This window comes from Centropristis striata, chromosome 9 (genome assembly GCF_030273125.1).
Source record: "Centropristis striata isolate RG_2023a ecotype Rhode Island chromosome 9, C.striata_1.0, whole genome shotgun sequence".
Lineage (NCBI taxonomy): Eukaryota > Metazoa > Chordata > Actinopteri > Perciformes > Serranidae > Centropristis > Centropristis striata.
The window spans coordinates 24,904,500-24,922,151 of NC_081525.1; the positions used below are offsets into that span (position 1 = coordinate 24,904,500).

Genomic DNA, 17,652 nt, shown 5'->3' on the forward strand with positions numbered 1-17,652 from the left:
GATTCCTATTAAATAAAATGTTGAAAGACCTGTTTCACTTATTTTTGCAATGCTGCCGGGGCCTTGACTCTCAAACCACAATTTCACAACTATGATCATAGACATTTTTATCTTACAAATGCTAAATAAAACGAAGCTAACAGTAAGCACAAGGCCAACTAACAAGGGGTTGAGCAATTAAAGTGGATAGGAGAGAAACTTAAATGTTTAGGGTCTCATATTAACTGCCAAACACTTTACGTTAATGGCAAATATTGTAGTTTAAAAGTAGAAATATTACGTTTTCTTTAGATAACTGTTTGTCGGTTTAAGGTTAAACTGAGCAAAGTTTTAGCGGTTTTAAATAGTTTAAACGCCAAATTGCTATCTGTGACGTCAAGGAGAGCGACACATGTGAAATCACGCGAGATTTTATATTTCCCCGACCAATCCAACATGGCGCCGTAGGAACGTTGTTATTGTTCCGTCGCTTCTTCAGGCTCTCGCAGCGAGGCGAAAACTACGCAGAAAAACGGCCGAGTGGACATGAGAGCAACACCCGGGGAGAATGCTGAGATCCACCGGCTTCTTCCGAGGGATTGACTGCCCGTTTTACACGGAATACAGCGAGGGCAACGGCGGCAAAAATGGGTGTAACAGACCGTACTGTCACTTCAGGCACAGCCAACAGAGACGGGCTTCCTACGGAGCACCGGCAGACGTTAAAAAACAAAAAGAGCTTCACCCTGCACAGAAAGGTGTTCAGTATTATCTTTACTCAATCCAGAATTTACTCAAGTACTCTTAACATCTTCGCTCACAGGCTCCGCAGCGAGTGTGTGGACTGGACTGCAGTGTTGATGTGTCAAAACTAACCGGTGCAACGAGAATTTCTGTTCCCGTTAGCTGCACTGTGCAATTAACCACAATTACTCCATCTTAACCTTTATATCACCCCATGGCTGCTGTAAACGGGAATAGCTGGGAGGATGTAGCCACAGGAAAGTGTTCAGATTCCACATAAGGGGACTATTTATAGCTCATACAAGCAAGTGCCAAGGAAACAAAAGAAAAAGATGCAGAGTATTTAACAAAACAGACCACTATGTTGTTTATATGTACATAAACAACAAAGATAAGGCAAGTGTATTTACATAGCATATTTCAAAGTACGAAAGAAATACAATAAAAAAGTCTACCACTGCAACTAACCATTGTTTTCATTATCAGTTTTCTATATAATTGATCAATTATTTGTCAGTAAGTAGTGAATAATGTCCATCCCAGTTCTAAAAGTCCAAGGTGATGTATTTAAGTGTCTTGTTTTGTGTGTTTATTTTAATATAAAACAGAGAAAAGCAGGAAATCTCCATATTTCAGAGGCTGAAAACTGCTTTTTTTGCCATTTTTGGATGCATTACTTTAAGGAATAATGGATTGTCAAAATTATATAGGCCATTATTTTTGGGTTGATACCCTGAGTAATTGTTGCAACTCTAGTGCTAAAGGGTAAACCATCAAATCTTTGAGACAAAGTGCAAAAGAAACACACCATAAAGGATATGTAAATACTAGGGTTGTCGTTGGCTAAAGGAATGATGCCCTAAGAGGGCCTGAATAGTTTGTTTGTTAGTTGTCAGAAAATGATGAACATTGTCCATCCTAGCCTCTCAAAGTCAGATGTTTTTAAAATGTTTTGTTTTGTCAATCCCAAACCCAAAGCTGTTCTGTTCAATATAACAGTGAAAAGCAGGACATCTCTGTGTTTGAGAGCTTGAAAACAGCCTGAAAAATCATCAATTAATTGAAAAGTAGTATGCATTATTTTCCTGTCAATCAGTTAATTGATTAGTCAACTAATCGTTGCAGCTCTAGTTCACATCCCAAGAGAATCCTTTCTTTAAGTTGCAGCCATAGACCCTCTGGGCTTGTTATAGTTGCATATATATTGTCTCCAATTTTCCCAAATGTAAAATCTGTTTGACAGCCTCCTCCCTGCAAAGAACTGTTTGGATAAATAAGATGGTATTATGTTTCATGGATTCAAATTGAGTGAGTTGCCTTCTGTCCCAGTGTCTGATGTAACTTGATAATTCCAGTGAAAAAGAAGCTCTTAGTATTAGGGCAGACTTCAGAGCATCTGTAGTTGAAGGCTCTGGAAATGCAAAGACCTTTTTATTACTTAATTGGTCAATTATTATTAAGACTGTTTTCTTGCGTCCCTGCAGAACAAGGCTATGATCCCTTCAACCCTGAAGTTGTGAGGCCCCAGGAGCAGCAGAATGGAAAGTCGGCTGCCTCTGGAGACTTCAGTGGTGCTCTGGAGCTGGTCAACAAGGCCATCGAGGAGGTCCGCGGCGAGGTGGAGAGGGAGAAGAGGAAGCTCTCTCGGATTGGGGATGAACCTTACGAACCCAGCGAGAGTGCAAAGTTTCCTTCATCTGATGTTGTTAAAAGTAAAACGCCACCTTCACACATGGCTTACGACCCTGGGAGTTATCAGATGACATCAGGAGGTTATGATCCCACCCCGAGCTGCAGCAAGTATACTCTAGATTCAGACAACCAGGGGAATTACAGTAACTCCATGGAATATGTTCCTACTTCAGTGAGAAAGCCTCCGTCTCGGACACACACACACAAACTCCCCTCTCCTCCTCCCAGTCCAAAGTACTCAAACAGCACATCCTCCTCTAAGTGTAAATACACGTTGGACAATTTAAAACCATCTACAGACATGGAGTATGACCCGCTGTCAAATTACTCGTCAGGAATTGCAGCGAAAAGCAAAACAGACCGGGGTGCACAAGCTGTTAAGATGGAGCAGAAAAAGACACACAAACAACCAGGATCAGTTGAGGAGTATGTTGTTGGTGTGAAGAAGCCACAGCAGCAGAGTGTAGACTCAAAAAAGTACACATTCTCTGACTCTGATGGGGAGAGCTCTGGAACAGAGTATCGACCCATGTCGCTCAGCAATCTCCAGCAGAGAAAAGGCAACAGTGGGTCACTTTGGGATGCTGTTATGGGGAAGGAGAGGAAAGAGAGAACTCAAAGTACGTTAAATGCACTGACACAGAGGAATAAAGAGGACTTGGCAGGGAACTCAGACGTCCAGGAAGACATTCAACAAAAGGACAGTTTAGAGAAAAAGAAGGTGGTGAGTCAAACTAGTCACGAGAAAAGGAATAAATCTGAAAAGGTGTATAAACTTGAAAAGGAATCAAACAAAACAACTGGTAGTAAGAGTAGCAGCAGTAAAGACAAAGGATCAATAAAGAACTCAAACCAGGACTCTGCAAAGAAGGAGAACAAGAGTCACGGAAAAAGAGACGATAGAAAAAACACAGTTAAGCTTAAGACAGCTGATAAAGTTCAGAAGGAAGGCAAAGACGAAAAGAGAAGTGACGGTAAGATCAAAGCTGTGGAAAAAGTAAAAACTGACCCCAAAAAACGGGATAGAGATACAGAAAATGGTGCAAGGGAGAGCAAGAAACCCAAGTTATCAGAGAAGGAAAAGGAACACAGCAAGTATAAAGACCGCCAACACAAAAATGGTAAACTTGATAGCAGTAAAAGAGAAAAGGATGCAAAGAAAATTAGTAAAAGCAGCTCTAGTGGCGGGAGCAGCTGTAATAGCAACAGTAAAGGGAGTTCTGCAAACAGTAAAGATAAAGTGAAGCAAAACATCAGCTCATCAAATGGGAAAAGAGTTGAGGCGAAACGGCGAAGTCTGAGTTTAAGCCACGCTGATCTGTTTGGAGACGAGAGCCCAGACGAGGTTGAAACAATTGTCGTGGATGATGACGACAGCGACGACTCCGATGAAGTGCTGGTGAGGAAATCTGCCGATGCTTTAAAGAGGGGACGTCTGAACAAGAGGAAAGCGTCAGAGCTGACTCCGTCTTCCTCCGACGATGAGGGTGGTGGTGCAGGTAAAGAGGACTTTGACGAAGTTGAAATCGACCTGTCTAGTTTCCAGGATGATCTGGACTTCGACTCAGATCCCATGGAGGAGTGTTTGCGGATCTTCAATGAATCCAAGGAAGTAAAGACAGAAGACAAGGGAAGGCAGGCGAAACAGGTACTTCTTTCCTGACACTCCACATACTGTTTAAAAATTTTTTTTTTTTATTAGAATCATATTTTAAAACATGCTGTGTTTTGCTCTCTCAGCCCCCAAAAGATTCAGAGGAGGAGAGAAGCACAGATAACACTTTAACCACTCTCTTTCCCGGTCAAAAGAAGAGAGTGTCCCATTTTGTTGCCAAAGGAAATGTAAGTTTGCCACTTTTGCTTCACCTCATCTTTCTCATTCTCACAATGCTGCCTCAAGGCCAGTGTAGGTCAGTCGGGGTAAACTTTGTTTATATAGCACCTTTTATACTAAAATGCAGCCCAGAGTGCTTCACAGAGCAAAACTGAAACCCACTCGCACAATAAATAAAATAAAAAAAATACTATATTAAAAATGAAAATAATGCAAGACTAAATATTACAACAATCAAAATTTTTAAACAATTAAGTAAAAGTTCATTGAATATAATTAATACATCTTAAATACCAATGTTACCCTTTGTATGGCGCCTGTGTGTATAATACATTATAGTCTGCTAATAGATCGGCATTATTAATTATCCTTAACCACTTATCTGCACTCGGGTCGTGGGAGGCTGGAGTTGATTCTGACATTGGGCGAGAGGCGGGTACACCCTGGACAGCTCGCCAGACTATTACAGGGCTGACACATAGAGACAGACAATCACACTCATATTCCTAGCCTTACCATCCATACCCACACTGACACGAGGAGAACATGCAAACTCCACACAGAAGAGCCGCAGGCTGGAGTCAAACCTGCAAACCTGCGACCCTCGACCGGCTGTGAGGCCACTACTACGCTGTGTAGCCGAACTGCATTATTAATTAATGAATTTATATAATTAAAGCACTCAAATATTCATCATGGAGATTCCTCAAGAAAAAGATTGGTTATTACCATTTAAAATCATCACTATAAAAACCTTAGTGTACATAGTATACACTTACTGGCCACCTCATTAGCTTGCAAGGTGTAGCTAATATAGAGTGGTGATTTGAGTTACTGTTGAACCAGTCTGGCCATTCTCCTCTGACCTCTGGCATCAACAAGACATTTTGGCCCAGAGAACTGCTGCTCACTGGATATTTTCTCTTTTTCGGAGCATTCTCTGTCAACTCTAGAGATGGTTGTGTGGGAAGATCCCAGTAGACCAGGAGGAACAACTCCTCAGGTTTCTGCAGAAGAACTAAACCTGTTAAATTGCAGGTAGTGCTGGTGGTGTGTCAGGAAGTCTGCACAGTTCAACAAGTTCAGACAAGGAAGTAAACACTAAAAGAACATGAAAATACTGGCACAGTGGGGGCGGTGTTGGGGATTTCCACCCGTATTGTTGAAACAGACCGTCTGATTCAACAGTAAGCAATCGTGTTTCCTAAACAATCAGCTGAGATGTTCAGCAGTCTGCTTATGACTTTTTGGATTATGCAGTTAAATGAAGCTTCATTAAAAGCACTTTTTGTTTGTTGTTTTATTTTGGGCTTGTAATTCTGAGGTGTATTGTACCAGTATACGTTTCATAACTGATTATAAATAAGCATTTTAAGGCTGATAATTATTTCAACTACAGACCTGCTTTATCCCTATCATATGCTATAAATAGCCAATTGCATTAAAATTACATAAAAACCTAAATGTAGAAATGCAGAATATATTTAAACAGTAAAAAAAACATAAATATTTCAACAGATAAAGTATGCAGAACTGCTTTCATTATCTGATTTGCAGTTGTTCATTCAGATTGTCAATATCAGAGTCAGATATTCTACAGAGAGGAAACAATTACATTAAAGAACAGTTTGGTATATAACATAGACATTTCAAGGGCTTTCATCAAAAACACCTTCAAGTCACTGACTTCAGTTTAATTTCTTCCTCTTTTTTTAGATTCCACTCAAGAAAATATATATTATTAATGATGTTCCTGTAACTCAATATCCAATAATACAGGAAAAAAATGTTAGACCACCCTTGTTTTCTTCAATTTAGAGCTGAAAACTAGATTTTGGTTATTATCAAGAAAACCATGGAAAATGTCTAGATATCAGCTCTTAATTTAAACTCTTATGAGCTATTTTTGTTGTTGTCATTATATTTGTCCAAACAAATGTACCTGTAGTTGTACCAGACATTAAAATGAACAAGAAATTGAAGAAAAAAGGTGGTCTAATAATTTTTTGCATGACTGTATAAAGAGAAAGTAACCTTTTGATGGATCCATGAATTTAACTTTATTTTTCGGGCAGGACGCAAAGTAATTACTAAATCCATGCCATTTAAGCATCATACTTTATGTATTAAAAACAATGCTGTCACTTTCTGTGCTTGTTTTTTTTTTTTATTAGACTGACGCAGCTCCTGCGCCTGTGATGCGGCCGTACAAGAGGCCCTCAGCCCAGGAGGTCTGCTACCAGCGTATGCAGTTGGCGCAGCAGCAAGCTGCTCAGCTTTCCGCTTCAGTCAAAGCCGTGTCGCAGAGCTCCAGCCCCGGCTTTTCTGGAGAGAGGAAGAGAATAGCTCACCGTCCTAATCCACCAACAACATCCTCTAAAACAAGTATGAGTTCCTCCACTGTTCTATTTGTGCTTTTACTTTGACACAGCTATATTACTGCTTCCCCTGATCATTTCTTAATGGAACATGTAGAAGGAATTTTGACAAGTAGAAAGTCACGTGTGTGTCTGTGTCTGTGTGTGTGTGTGTGTGTGTGTGTGTGTGCGTCTGATCAGGTCCTGCAGATGTAAAACCAGCTGCCAGTCGAGTGTTGTCCCCCAGCCAGACCCATCAGACTGTCAGGGCCCAAACCACCGCCGGCATCCTGTCCAAGACTGTGTCCACTGTCTCACAAAAGAGAGTGGCACACACACCCACCATGAAGGTATCCACACACATGTAATGCTGCTGATTAGGCCTGTCAGGATGACTACTTTTGGTTATGATATATTGTCCCAGAAATGATCGTAAGAAACAATATTAATGTAATTTGAAGACCATATTTTGCCACTAATATAATGATAATATATTATTTATAATTATAATGCAAGTAAACCCTTTTGAAGAGCAATGAATATTGCAGAATGATATTGTAATTATCAGGACAGGCCCACTGATTGGTCTTCCTGAATATTTGTTTTGTGTTTTTTGCATCTTCACATCCTCGCATAACCAACATTTAAAAAGAGAAATGTTTGCTTAACCTGTGATGTGATTTATTATGAACGTTGTCCTTCTGTTTTGACTTTTTTTCAGAGTAGTTCAATGAAGCGCCCCGTCATCCCCATCGAGTTTGGGGCCAAAGTTCCCAACAACGTCCGGCAGCGATACCTCAACACTTTCATAGATGAATGTGTCAAATTTTGCCCATCAAAGAGCATTGCTTTCCAGATGGTATGAATATCACGTCTTCACAAATTTCACTCAGAGTTGCATGTTTTTTCTTCTTTCCCATCATGCCTAACACTGAGCATGTCTCAGTAAAGCGTGTATTGAAGGCAGAGGAGATTCAATAGGAACTTCAGTTGAACATGTTGTGGTTTTGACCATTTCAGGCTCTTGATGAGGAGAAGCTGGTGTACGACCGCAGTAGCAGCAAGAACATCTACCTCAACGTAGCTGTCAACGCCCTGAAGAAGCTCCGCAGCAAGAGCAGCTCCGGTCCACCGCCTGTCCCCAGTATGTTCCCTCAGTCTCTGTGCAGTATTGACATACAGTTTTTAGAGTTGGAGAAAGAATCTTCAAACCTGTTTGATATTTACTTAATGCAAACATCACAATATTATGATCCTGTAGTCCTGAAAGCCCTCTGTAGATGAGGAAAGCGCTCTACTAGAAATGTGATAATGACACCATTTTTAAATCACTTAAAGCAATCTATTCGGCTGTCAGACTATGATACTGTGGATACTTCTTTGTGTGTTTTTTTTCTGCAGAGGACGCAGGCTCAGTTGGTTACAGGAGGGCTCAGTCCCACGAAGAAGTTCTGGGAGGTCGTCTTGCTGCTACAACCAGCTTCACTGTCAACAGGAGTGGTAAACAGCAGGAGGAGAGACTCACTGGTCAGTAACACTTCTCTTTATTCCCATTTTTTTGTCAAATTTGTTTACTTTTCAGTGTTTTCAGTTCTCTTTCTTCAGAGTTGTTATGAACATATTTCTTAAACATGTTTTTTCACGACATAAAAATGCAGAATACACCTCTGTTAAAATCAAAACCACAAGAGAAGAAAACAAGAAGAAACTGAAAGAGTCTTTGTTATCTGTTTCGTGTCCAGAGTGTTTACAGTAACAGTGAAACTGTTCCAATAACCATGTGACGATCTCCAGGTCCTGTGCACTGAAAACTCTCTGCCCCATGACCTGATCAGAGAAATGAAAAGAAATATAAAACATCTGTCAGTGTACAAAATACAATAAAATTAAGGCTAGTATAAAATGACACAGATACAGCAAACAACACAGGTTGTAAATGTCATTTTTGCAGTAGTATAAATGTAATTGTTGCACAAGAGGGAATGTGTTTAGCAGGGTGATTTTTTTTTTTAGAAACCAGTCATAACTCTTAAGCCAAATATTTAGTGCCAACAACATTAATCAGGTGGTATTGAACATTCCTGTTGGTCTCTACACACAGTAATTTTGTACTAATACAAATTACTTGTTAGATGCTCACTACTGTTTCCATCTTGTATTTGTTTCTCAACATTTTCACTGTGTGTCATTATACTAAGGCAACATGAGTTTACCTTACCGGCTGTGTCTCACTGTAGGAGCTACACTGTACAGGAAGCTGAAGGCGTACCTGATGACGGACGAGCAGCTCCAGGAGCACGGATACCCGAGAACAAACCCTGAGGCTCCAGGCAAAGCCGTCATTCACAACCTCCCAGAGAAAAAGACCATCACAGACCGTGAGCAACTACATGACCCACACAACACAAAATTATTTTAACATATATGGTTCAGCAATTATTTAACTGACAGTCTGTGATGTGTTTCTAGCCTTCGCTAAGATATGCTGCCGATGTGGAGCGGAGTATAAGATCAATGCCAATGGCAACTGTGTACGGAAAGAGGAATGTAGCTTCCACTGGGGACGATTGCGCAGACACAAAGGTATGCATGTTTGCATTTATACATTGAAAGTAGTTAATAAATAATAAGTTATATGACTGCACATTCTGGTCTTTTATATATTTTAATTCACGCTGCCACATCTAACTGTCTGAGCCTTTTCTTAAACTCTTATTTACTTCTGTCTGTCCATCTCTCTCCTGTCTTCTCTGTCAGTCGCTGGAGGCTGGGAGACCAACTACAACTGCTGCGCTGCGGCTGTCGGCGCTCCAGGTTGCCAAGTTTCCAAGGTATCGTTCTTTTCAAGGCAACAGCGATTAGTTTACCTTCTTTGCATGTTCAGTCAGTGAGCTGTCATTGCTTAGATGTAGACAGACAGTGGGGTCTTAGGAAAGAACAGTTTAAAGCTAGGGTAGGAAGATTTCTGGAAAAGGGACCTTTTCTTTTTTTTGGGTTGCTGTGCTTGATTGTTTTTATTTGACATTTGGGCAAGATACTGACCCCCAAATTGCTCCCGATGCTGCGTTCATCGGTGTGAGAATTAATTTGCAATGGTGGCACCGGTGTAGGGTGACGACTACTAGTATGAAGGTGTGTGAATGGGTGAATGAGCACAGTCTGAAGTGTAAAGCGCTTTGGATAAAAGTGCTATATAGGTGCAGTCCATTTACCATGGAAGCTAAAAGTTGAGGGAAGTTTGAGAAAGTGCTGCAGTTGTTGTCGTCCATACATGTTTGATATCAGTTCAGTTCAGTTTGACTGAATACTTTGTTGGTCAGTCTGTGGGTTTGACTGTCATTGTGGGGAAATAAAAAGACTGAAGTGAGATGACTAGACTGAGAATTTTCTCTTATTTGACAAAACAAGTCATGATTAAATTTAAGTTTAAGGACACAAAATGCAGTTAAACAGTTAAATCGCAATATATTGTATCGCAATACTCACCATATCGCAAAATGCTTAAAATCGCAAAAAATATCGTATCATAACTCAGTATCGGGATAAAATTGTATCGTGGGGCCTCTGGGGATTCACACCTCTTATGCATACCAAAGACACAACTTTAACCGCATATCCGAATTTGGGTCCCAGGGGACTGGAGCTGATCCCAGCAGACATTGGGCGAGAAAACACAATAAAGACTTATTTCCATTGTGGTCCTTGGTCTCAAACATATAAAACTACATTGTAGGCAGTTGTTGCCAGTGCTGAAATAGCAGCTTTCTCCTCCATTGAATCAGGCTTTCACCATCTGAAGGGACGCGTATCCGCGTATTTGCAGAACAGACAATAGAAATGTTCTCGCTCTGAAATAACCTGTGATTGACAAAAGTCTACCGTCCCTGGATAGCTTTCTGAAAGCCTGAAACAGAGCCAAGAGGAGGTGCAGAAGTCTAGTTTCCTTTTTAGACCACTTAAATTACAATATGCTGAAAAATTATTATGCATTTGTTTTTACAAATAATGTAAAAACATTGCCTATCCCAACTTTGATACAAGTTAATGGAGAGAAACATTGAAACTGAGAGATACCTTAACTTACAGTGCCATCACCTTAATGGAAAGACAAGATTATTTGGGTTTAATCTGTCATCTTTTAGTTGTGTAGACAGAATAAGCTCTTGCATATGTGTCAGTCAGATTAAAATATGAAAATCTTTTTGGCGTTTCCACCTCAAGGATGTTTTGTGTAATTCTGTACCGAAGACTTTTTCTTAATAACACTTTAAAAAACCTTTTGCATCCTTTTAAGACAATTCATGTTTCCACAGCAACATGTTCAGGACGGGCGCAAAGAGTCATTAGATGGCTACGTCACAACGTTCAGTAAAGCTTTACCACCAGACGGCAACGGAGGTGTGTTTGCTTTGGACTGTGAGATGGTGAGTCAGACGGAGAGGCTTTCACCTGCTGAAAAAACTTTACCTAAATTTACCTGTATCTTAATATTTTGTGTGTATGTGATTTAGAATTAGTTTATTGTAGGCCAGTGTGACTGTGTTTTCTCTCCTCTGAAACAGTGTTACACAAGGCAGGGCCTGGAGCTGACGAGGGTGACGGTCATCGACTCGGAGTTGAAAGTCATCTACGATACATTTGTCAAACCTGAAAGCAAATTGGTCGATTATAACACGCGGTGAGTTTGTCTCCCGCATCTCGACACTGCACAGGTTGCGTCCGCTACTAAATTCACTGGTAACTTAAATGTGTCTTTGAAACAGTCACGGTAGTTTAAACGCAGTATATATGTGTTGTGTATAATTCACAGATTTTCAGGTGTGACGGAAGAGGACCTGGAAAACGTCACCATCACTCTGAGAGATGTTCAGGCGGTGCTGCTCAGCATGTTCAGTGCTGAATCCATCCTCATAGGACACAGTCTGGAGAGCGACCTGCTCGCTCTGAAGGTACAAAAAAACGTAATAGTGTGTGCATGTTAACATAGTCTTTGATATTCAGTTCCATTCAGGCTTTAACTTTTCGCTTTAAAGGAATCGGTGTGTTTATTCTTCTTGTTTCCAGGCTGAGTTTCTACTGCTGATTCTGGACTGAAATAAAAGAAAGCCCCTTGATGTAACACACTCTGGTTTCCTCTCTGTCTGTGACTCTCTCCTCCAGCTAATCCACAGTTCAGTCGTAGACACGGCCATCGTGTTCCCCCACCGCCTCGGCTTGCCCTACAAACGTGCCTTGAGGAACCTGATGGCCGACCACCTCAAACGCATCATCCAGGACAACGGTGGGAAAATCACACACACACACACACACACACACACACACACACACACACACACACATCTAATATGTGTTATACCATAATATTAAGTTATTAATGCTTACAGGTTAATTTGAGGGTTAAACTGGTAGATATTGTTCTGACTAGTGAAGCTCAGAGGCAGAAACTAATGTGTATGGAAAAGATTTGATCAATTTAGATCAATAAAGATATATTTTTCTGGCACCAAGAGGAAATTTTGCTTGGGCGATAGTGCTACACACAGCTGCAACCCACTTAAAATGATACACTTGTAGACCAGAGACTCAGAATATATGACATATGACCCAACAACAAATATCACACATCCTTGTAAGGTAAAATATATAAATACAATGGAAATATAAAAATGATGAGGAATAATAGCCATAAAACCATAATACTTAATGCATAAACCTGTGTGTGCAACATTGTTTTCTTGCTTATGAAGCAGAATTATGAAGTTTTTAGGATTTAAATGAGTAAACGGGGAAATCTTAGCCAATAGAGAAACCATTTGAGTCCTAATACTCTGCACAAATATATACATGTGTATATTTTTGTTCCTAATACTCTGCACAAATATATACATGTGTATATTTTTGTAGATAAAAGTCTTATTTAGCATTTCATCTCCATTACACACATCATACATAATCCCCTGTCACATAAACACGGCACACAAACGACTCCGGAGCTGCATAATCACATAATCCCCGTTTGTAACCGAGTCGTGTCAAATTCCACACAAACAACAAACAACCACAGATTAACTGATTTATCAATCAGCGTCAGTAAATCTTTTTTTTTGTACATTTCATTGAAGCATTCCTACTCAAACAGATCTTCCAATTTTAGATAGATAACATTTTTGAAAGATTTCAGTCAAATTAACGTCAAGTTGTACAACACGATGTTTTAATAGGCTTTATAGGCTCACATCAGCTGCAGTTCCCTGACAATATCTATTAAAAAGTCAGGGAAAACAAGACAAAAACTAAAATATTGAAGCACAACATTAAAGAGAGATGGAGCCTCATCTGAATGAGGTTTAGGTGTGAAAATGGCAATGACAAGTTGTAGCCTTAAGATTAGTAGGAGGGAGTAAATCCTGAATAAAGATGCCCAGAAAAACAAGTCCAATTATGGGTCCAGATAAGTACGCTGCTATAAAGTCAACCTCATAAATGTCTTTGTTTGAAGCATGACATCATACCCAGAGGAAGCCTGAGTCTCATAAATGTTATAAGATATTAATGCAGTGCAGTTAAATAAATCTGCTTCATTTGACTGCACTGCCTCCTTTTCACCAGAAGAGGTCACTCGTGTGTCTTCAGAGTTTTTTGAAAGCCTTGTTGTTGTGTCACCACTTATGATGTGTTCCTGAGATATTAAGGTCTGTTTAGGACAAACGAAAACAATTTCAAAGTCAAAGATTCTTAAAGAAGCAGCAGCAGTCTCTTTGGTAAAACTAAACAGTCCAAAAACTCTTTATATCCTTTAACGTTAATGGTGCCAATAGTCGACCATATCCTCAGGAAGAAAAGTGTTTTGCATGTCAGTTGGTAAGCTACTGCTTCCGACTGAAATATATATGTGTCTCAACTACGGGAAGGATTGTCATGACATTTTGTTTAGACATTCATGATCCCGATATGATGAATCCCAATGACTTTGTTGATCTTTTGACTTTTCCTCTAGCGCCACCATGAGGTTGATAATTATGGTTCTTAGTGAATTTTGACAACAACTTTTGGATAGTTTTCGCATGAAATTTAGTACAAACATTTATGTCGCTTTCAGGAGGATTTAATTAAATTTTATTTATATCACCCAGAATAGGATGAATTGTAATGACATGCAAAACTTAAGACATTCCCACCAACCTCAGTTGTTCTTCATGTTTAGTGCTGATTAGCAAATTTTAGCATGCTAACACACTAAACTTTGGCGATGGTGAACCCCCTCTATATCCCACCAACATACTTAAGAAACTAAAGAACTAAGGAAAAATAATCTAACTCAAAAGAAGTAGGTAGTGGTCAAATTAAAAATAAAAGTAGGAAAAAGAGAGAAAGAAAAAAAAAGAAAACAGTCGTCACGATAAACCAAACAAATAATATCTAAATAAGTACAATATAGTATAGAGGCAAAATAAACAATCGTGGCTTACTCTGATGACTAATGATTAATAAATTCAAGTAACATTTTTAGATTAAATCTGATAAAGGCAGAGCCAAGATGTCCATGTAAGCCGCCCCGAAGGGCTGCCAAATCTTCAGGAAAGTGTTTTGAGTTTCTCAGAGTATACATGATCTTTAATGTGGAATGCTACAATTCATTTCCAAAAAACATCTGCAGTTGACTTCCATGGCACTGTTATGCATGTCCTTGCAGTGCACAAAGCTATTTCTAAAAACGTTTTTTTATTGGAAGTTTGTCCACTTTCTTTTCTCTTTCTTCAAAACTTGCTGTTGTAAACACTGAAAAAAAAAAAAAAAGTTAAGTAACAATAACAGGGTTTGGCTTCAAAAAACTTATTCCAGACATAACTTCCAACAGCGGGACACAAAACTGCCTCCTGCTTCATAATCCTGGTTTGTTGGTCCCATATAGTGAATAGTAGTAATAGTAGTAATACTAAGTACAGAGCTAGAGCTTCACAAAGCTGCTAACTTTTGGTTTTGTTATCATTACATCAACACAACGTTTTCTTTTTATTTGTTCTTTCATCTTGTTTTCAGATGACTAGACGGTAGGGCTGGGCAATATGGCAAAAAAAATTATCAGGATATATTTTTTCATATCATCCGATCTCAATTACAATCACAATTTTTTATGTTGTTTTTAAACTGCCAGTTTTAAAGCATCTGTACTATAAACTAAAGAAACTAGAGATTAGTTCCGCTAGTAGTGGCTGAACTGGCTGGCAGCAGTGGCAGGCTCTGCAGACTCTGATCGCATTTTCATACTTTCTGCATCACTTGGGTTGTACTTCTTCAAATGATTAAACAGATTTGCTGTTGTTAGAAAGCCCACACTGTTAATGTTTCGTTAACTTGTTTATTGAACCAAATTCCATTCAGTAATTACTTGTTTGTCTGTACGTTTTCATATGTCCCACGGTCTTGAACGCACCATAGCCGGTTGGACGCTATTGAATGCACCATACCTGTGTGTGATTTGCTGTGCTGTGAATGTTAGTTTTCTCTCAGCGGCGTATAGATTAAATTTCCTTTGCTCGTTCCCAACATTCACCTGTGCCTCCCTGGTTTATTGCTCCAAGTCATGGCTGACATCTATTTCGCTGCCCTCAACTCTGCATTTAGCATCACATTCAGTCTTTCTGTTTACTTCTCCTGCAACTTAAAAACAGAAGTGGAAAAGTGGAGTCCATTTCTGACATGTTTGAACAAATAAATATGCTCACAGCTGATCACCTTAATCAATCACTAATGTCGATCATAAAATCGCCCAGGCCTACTAGACGGTTACTGTTTATCTGCATTTATCTGATGGAAACTAATGATACTGTAGTTGTTGTTGTTTTTTTTTACATATTCAGTGTCAAATAAAATAACATGTTCTTCCTGCGTCTCCAGTGGAAGGCCACGACTCGAGTGAAGATGCGTCCGCCTGCATGGAGCTGATGATGTGGAAGATCAGGGAGGACGCAAAGGTCAAAAGATGACCTCTGACCCTTCTGCTCCACTTTCCTCAATTCAACTTGATGTTGGTGTCAGGGAGACAGAAGTTCAGGAGGCCCGCAGCCGTTCTCAGAGAGGTTAGGTCAGAGTGTCGGAGGGAAGCTTCAGCACAGCTTCACTGTACTGAATAAAGAACTGCCAGTCCCTACAAAGCAATAGGAGCCCAAATTAACAGTGTTTTCTTTTGCTTATTGGTATTTCAGTTCTAAATAATGTTAGTTTCTGTTTTTTGAGCAGTGTCTATTTTAAGGCCTCAAACAATTACTGAATAAACACTTTCTATAGAAGAACTTCTTAAAGCACCGGGGCATTGTCTGCTGAACGATGATGATTAATATGATATTCATGCCAGGCTGTGTCTTCAGCCTAAATTGCACTATAGAAACGCTCTTGTTGTACAGGGCCCAAGTCTGAGTACCTCATGTGTGTTATAAAACCATTCACTTCTAATGAATAACACGTTACCTGTCCTTAGTCACACTCAAGTGCATTCATGTCTTCGAACATTGCTGTGTAAAATGCACTCGTTTTTTTCCACTTTGCACCTCGTTTCTTTCTCGTCACTGATCTGTTTATCGAGTTAATTTTGTCAGTTGGCTCTCGAAAACCTGACTAATCCTATAATACTTGATCAAGAGCAGAAATGTTAAGTCTCTGCCTAAAATACCTTTTGATGGAATATATATCACTGTATTTTATAGCTCAGATGATAGTGATACTTTATTCACCAGTGTCTCTGTGTCATGTGCACTGCATGGAATGAAACCACAGGAATTGTTCTGATTCCAGGTAGGACATGTTACTCCTCCGTAAAGAAAAAATTAGGTTCAGTGATGTTGAATTGGGTTATTAATTACACACAGTTATCATTTTGTGAGTACCAGCTAACCTGTGCTGTTTTATGTTGACTGAAAAAAATACTCGATTGCTGTAAATTCGCTACGTTTCCTTTTGTATTTGTTATTTTTGGTTGTTTATCTTTTTCTATTAAAAGGTATTAGTTAAAAGAAGATGTTGCTCTGTCTTTAAATTTACAAATACATGGATTTACTCAACCGCCGTACAGGTTTTTAAAAAAATACATTTGTTCTTTATTTGAGTAATTCCTTTTTGTGTAACTTCATATTTATACTTCATAAGCAAATATTGTACTTGTACCTGCACTACATGTATCTGACAGGTTAAGTAGCTGCTTATTTGACTCAGTTAAATTTTACAATATACAAAAATAAATATCACTGATTCTTAAGAATTGGGACAATTATGCAATAATGCTGGTAAAATATATTTTAAAAGATCAAAGTCGTGGCTACTAAACCATGAAACAGGTCAACCTCCCAAGGATTTTTTAATGGCATTTTTTTTGCAGCTGACAATCTATCTGACAGAGAGGATGTCTTAACGAGTTAAATATTATGTTTTTTTTTAATTTCACACCCAAGTCATAGCCAAGTCAAGTGAGTGTTCTTTTTATTTACATGCTAAATAAAATGCCCATTATTTAACTATAAACCTTATTTAGTTTTGATTCTTACTTACTTGATTCCTGTGGTCTATGTCTAGTACCATCAGGTTGAATGCACTTATTGTAAGTCGCTTTGGACAAAAGCGTCTGCTAAATGACATGTAATGTAATGATTCAGAAGGGCTACAGAGTTGACATGATAGAGTTGAAAACACCTGATAGTAATATTATGAAAGAATTTATCAAATCAAGTCATAAATTATGGTCCCATGTAGAGTAAAATAGACGATCAGGCCGGGGATGTTTTAGGGCGGGACTACCGTATGAAGTTGCTACCATGGTGATATGTGTGTTTTAGGCGATGTCCAAAATGCCAAACTAGGCTCCAAAACTGTATCCCACCAACCAATGGTTGACCGTACAGTGACTTTTTAATGCAGTCTATAGCCCCTTTCAGACTGGGGTTTAAAGCCACGATATTTACGCCTCTGTGACGTTTCGCCTTCAGTCTGAGCGTCCCAGGGGCTCAATGGGGGGACCAAGTGTTCCTGTCTCTGTACCGCCTTTGGAGGTAGTAA

At 39.3% G+C, this 17,652-nt stretch overlaps 1 protein-coding gene across 1 annotated transcript; it reads left to right on the plus strand.

Moving 5' to 3' along the window:
* The first annotated feature begins 466 nt into the window (after nucleotides 1-466).
* rexo1 (REX1, RNA exonuclease 1 homolog) lies at nucleotides 467-16,696 on the plus strand. The gene is made up of 16 exons (XM_059341629.1): nucleotides 467-737; nucleotides 2,208-4,063; nucleotides 4,156-4,257; nucleotides 6,424-6,634; nucleotides 6,808-6,956; nucleotides 7,328-7,465; nucleotides 7,627-7,750; nucleotides 8,008-8,133; nucleotides 8,844-8,984; nucleotides 9,076-9,189; nucleotides 9,364-9,437; nucleotides 10,920-11,030; nucleotides 11,169-11,284; nucleotides 11,417-11,555; nucleotides 11,767-11,887; nucleotides 15,505-16,696. The coding sequence occupies exons 1-16, from the start codon at nucleotides 548-550 to the stop codon at nucleotides 15,591-15,593; spliced, it is 3,801 nt and encodes a 1,266-aa protein (XP_059197612.1). The 5' UTR covers nucleotides 467-547; the 3' UTR covers nucleotides 15,594-16,696.
* The last annotated feature ends 956 nt before the right edge of the window (nucleotides 16,697-17,652 follow it).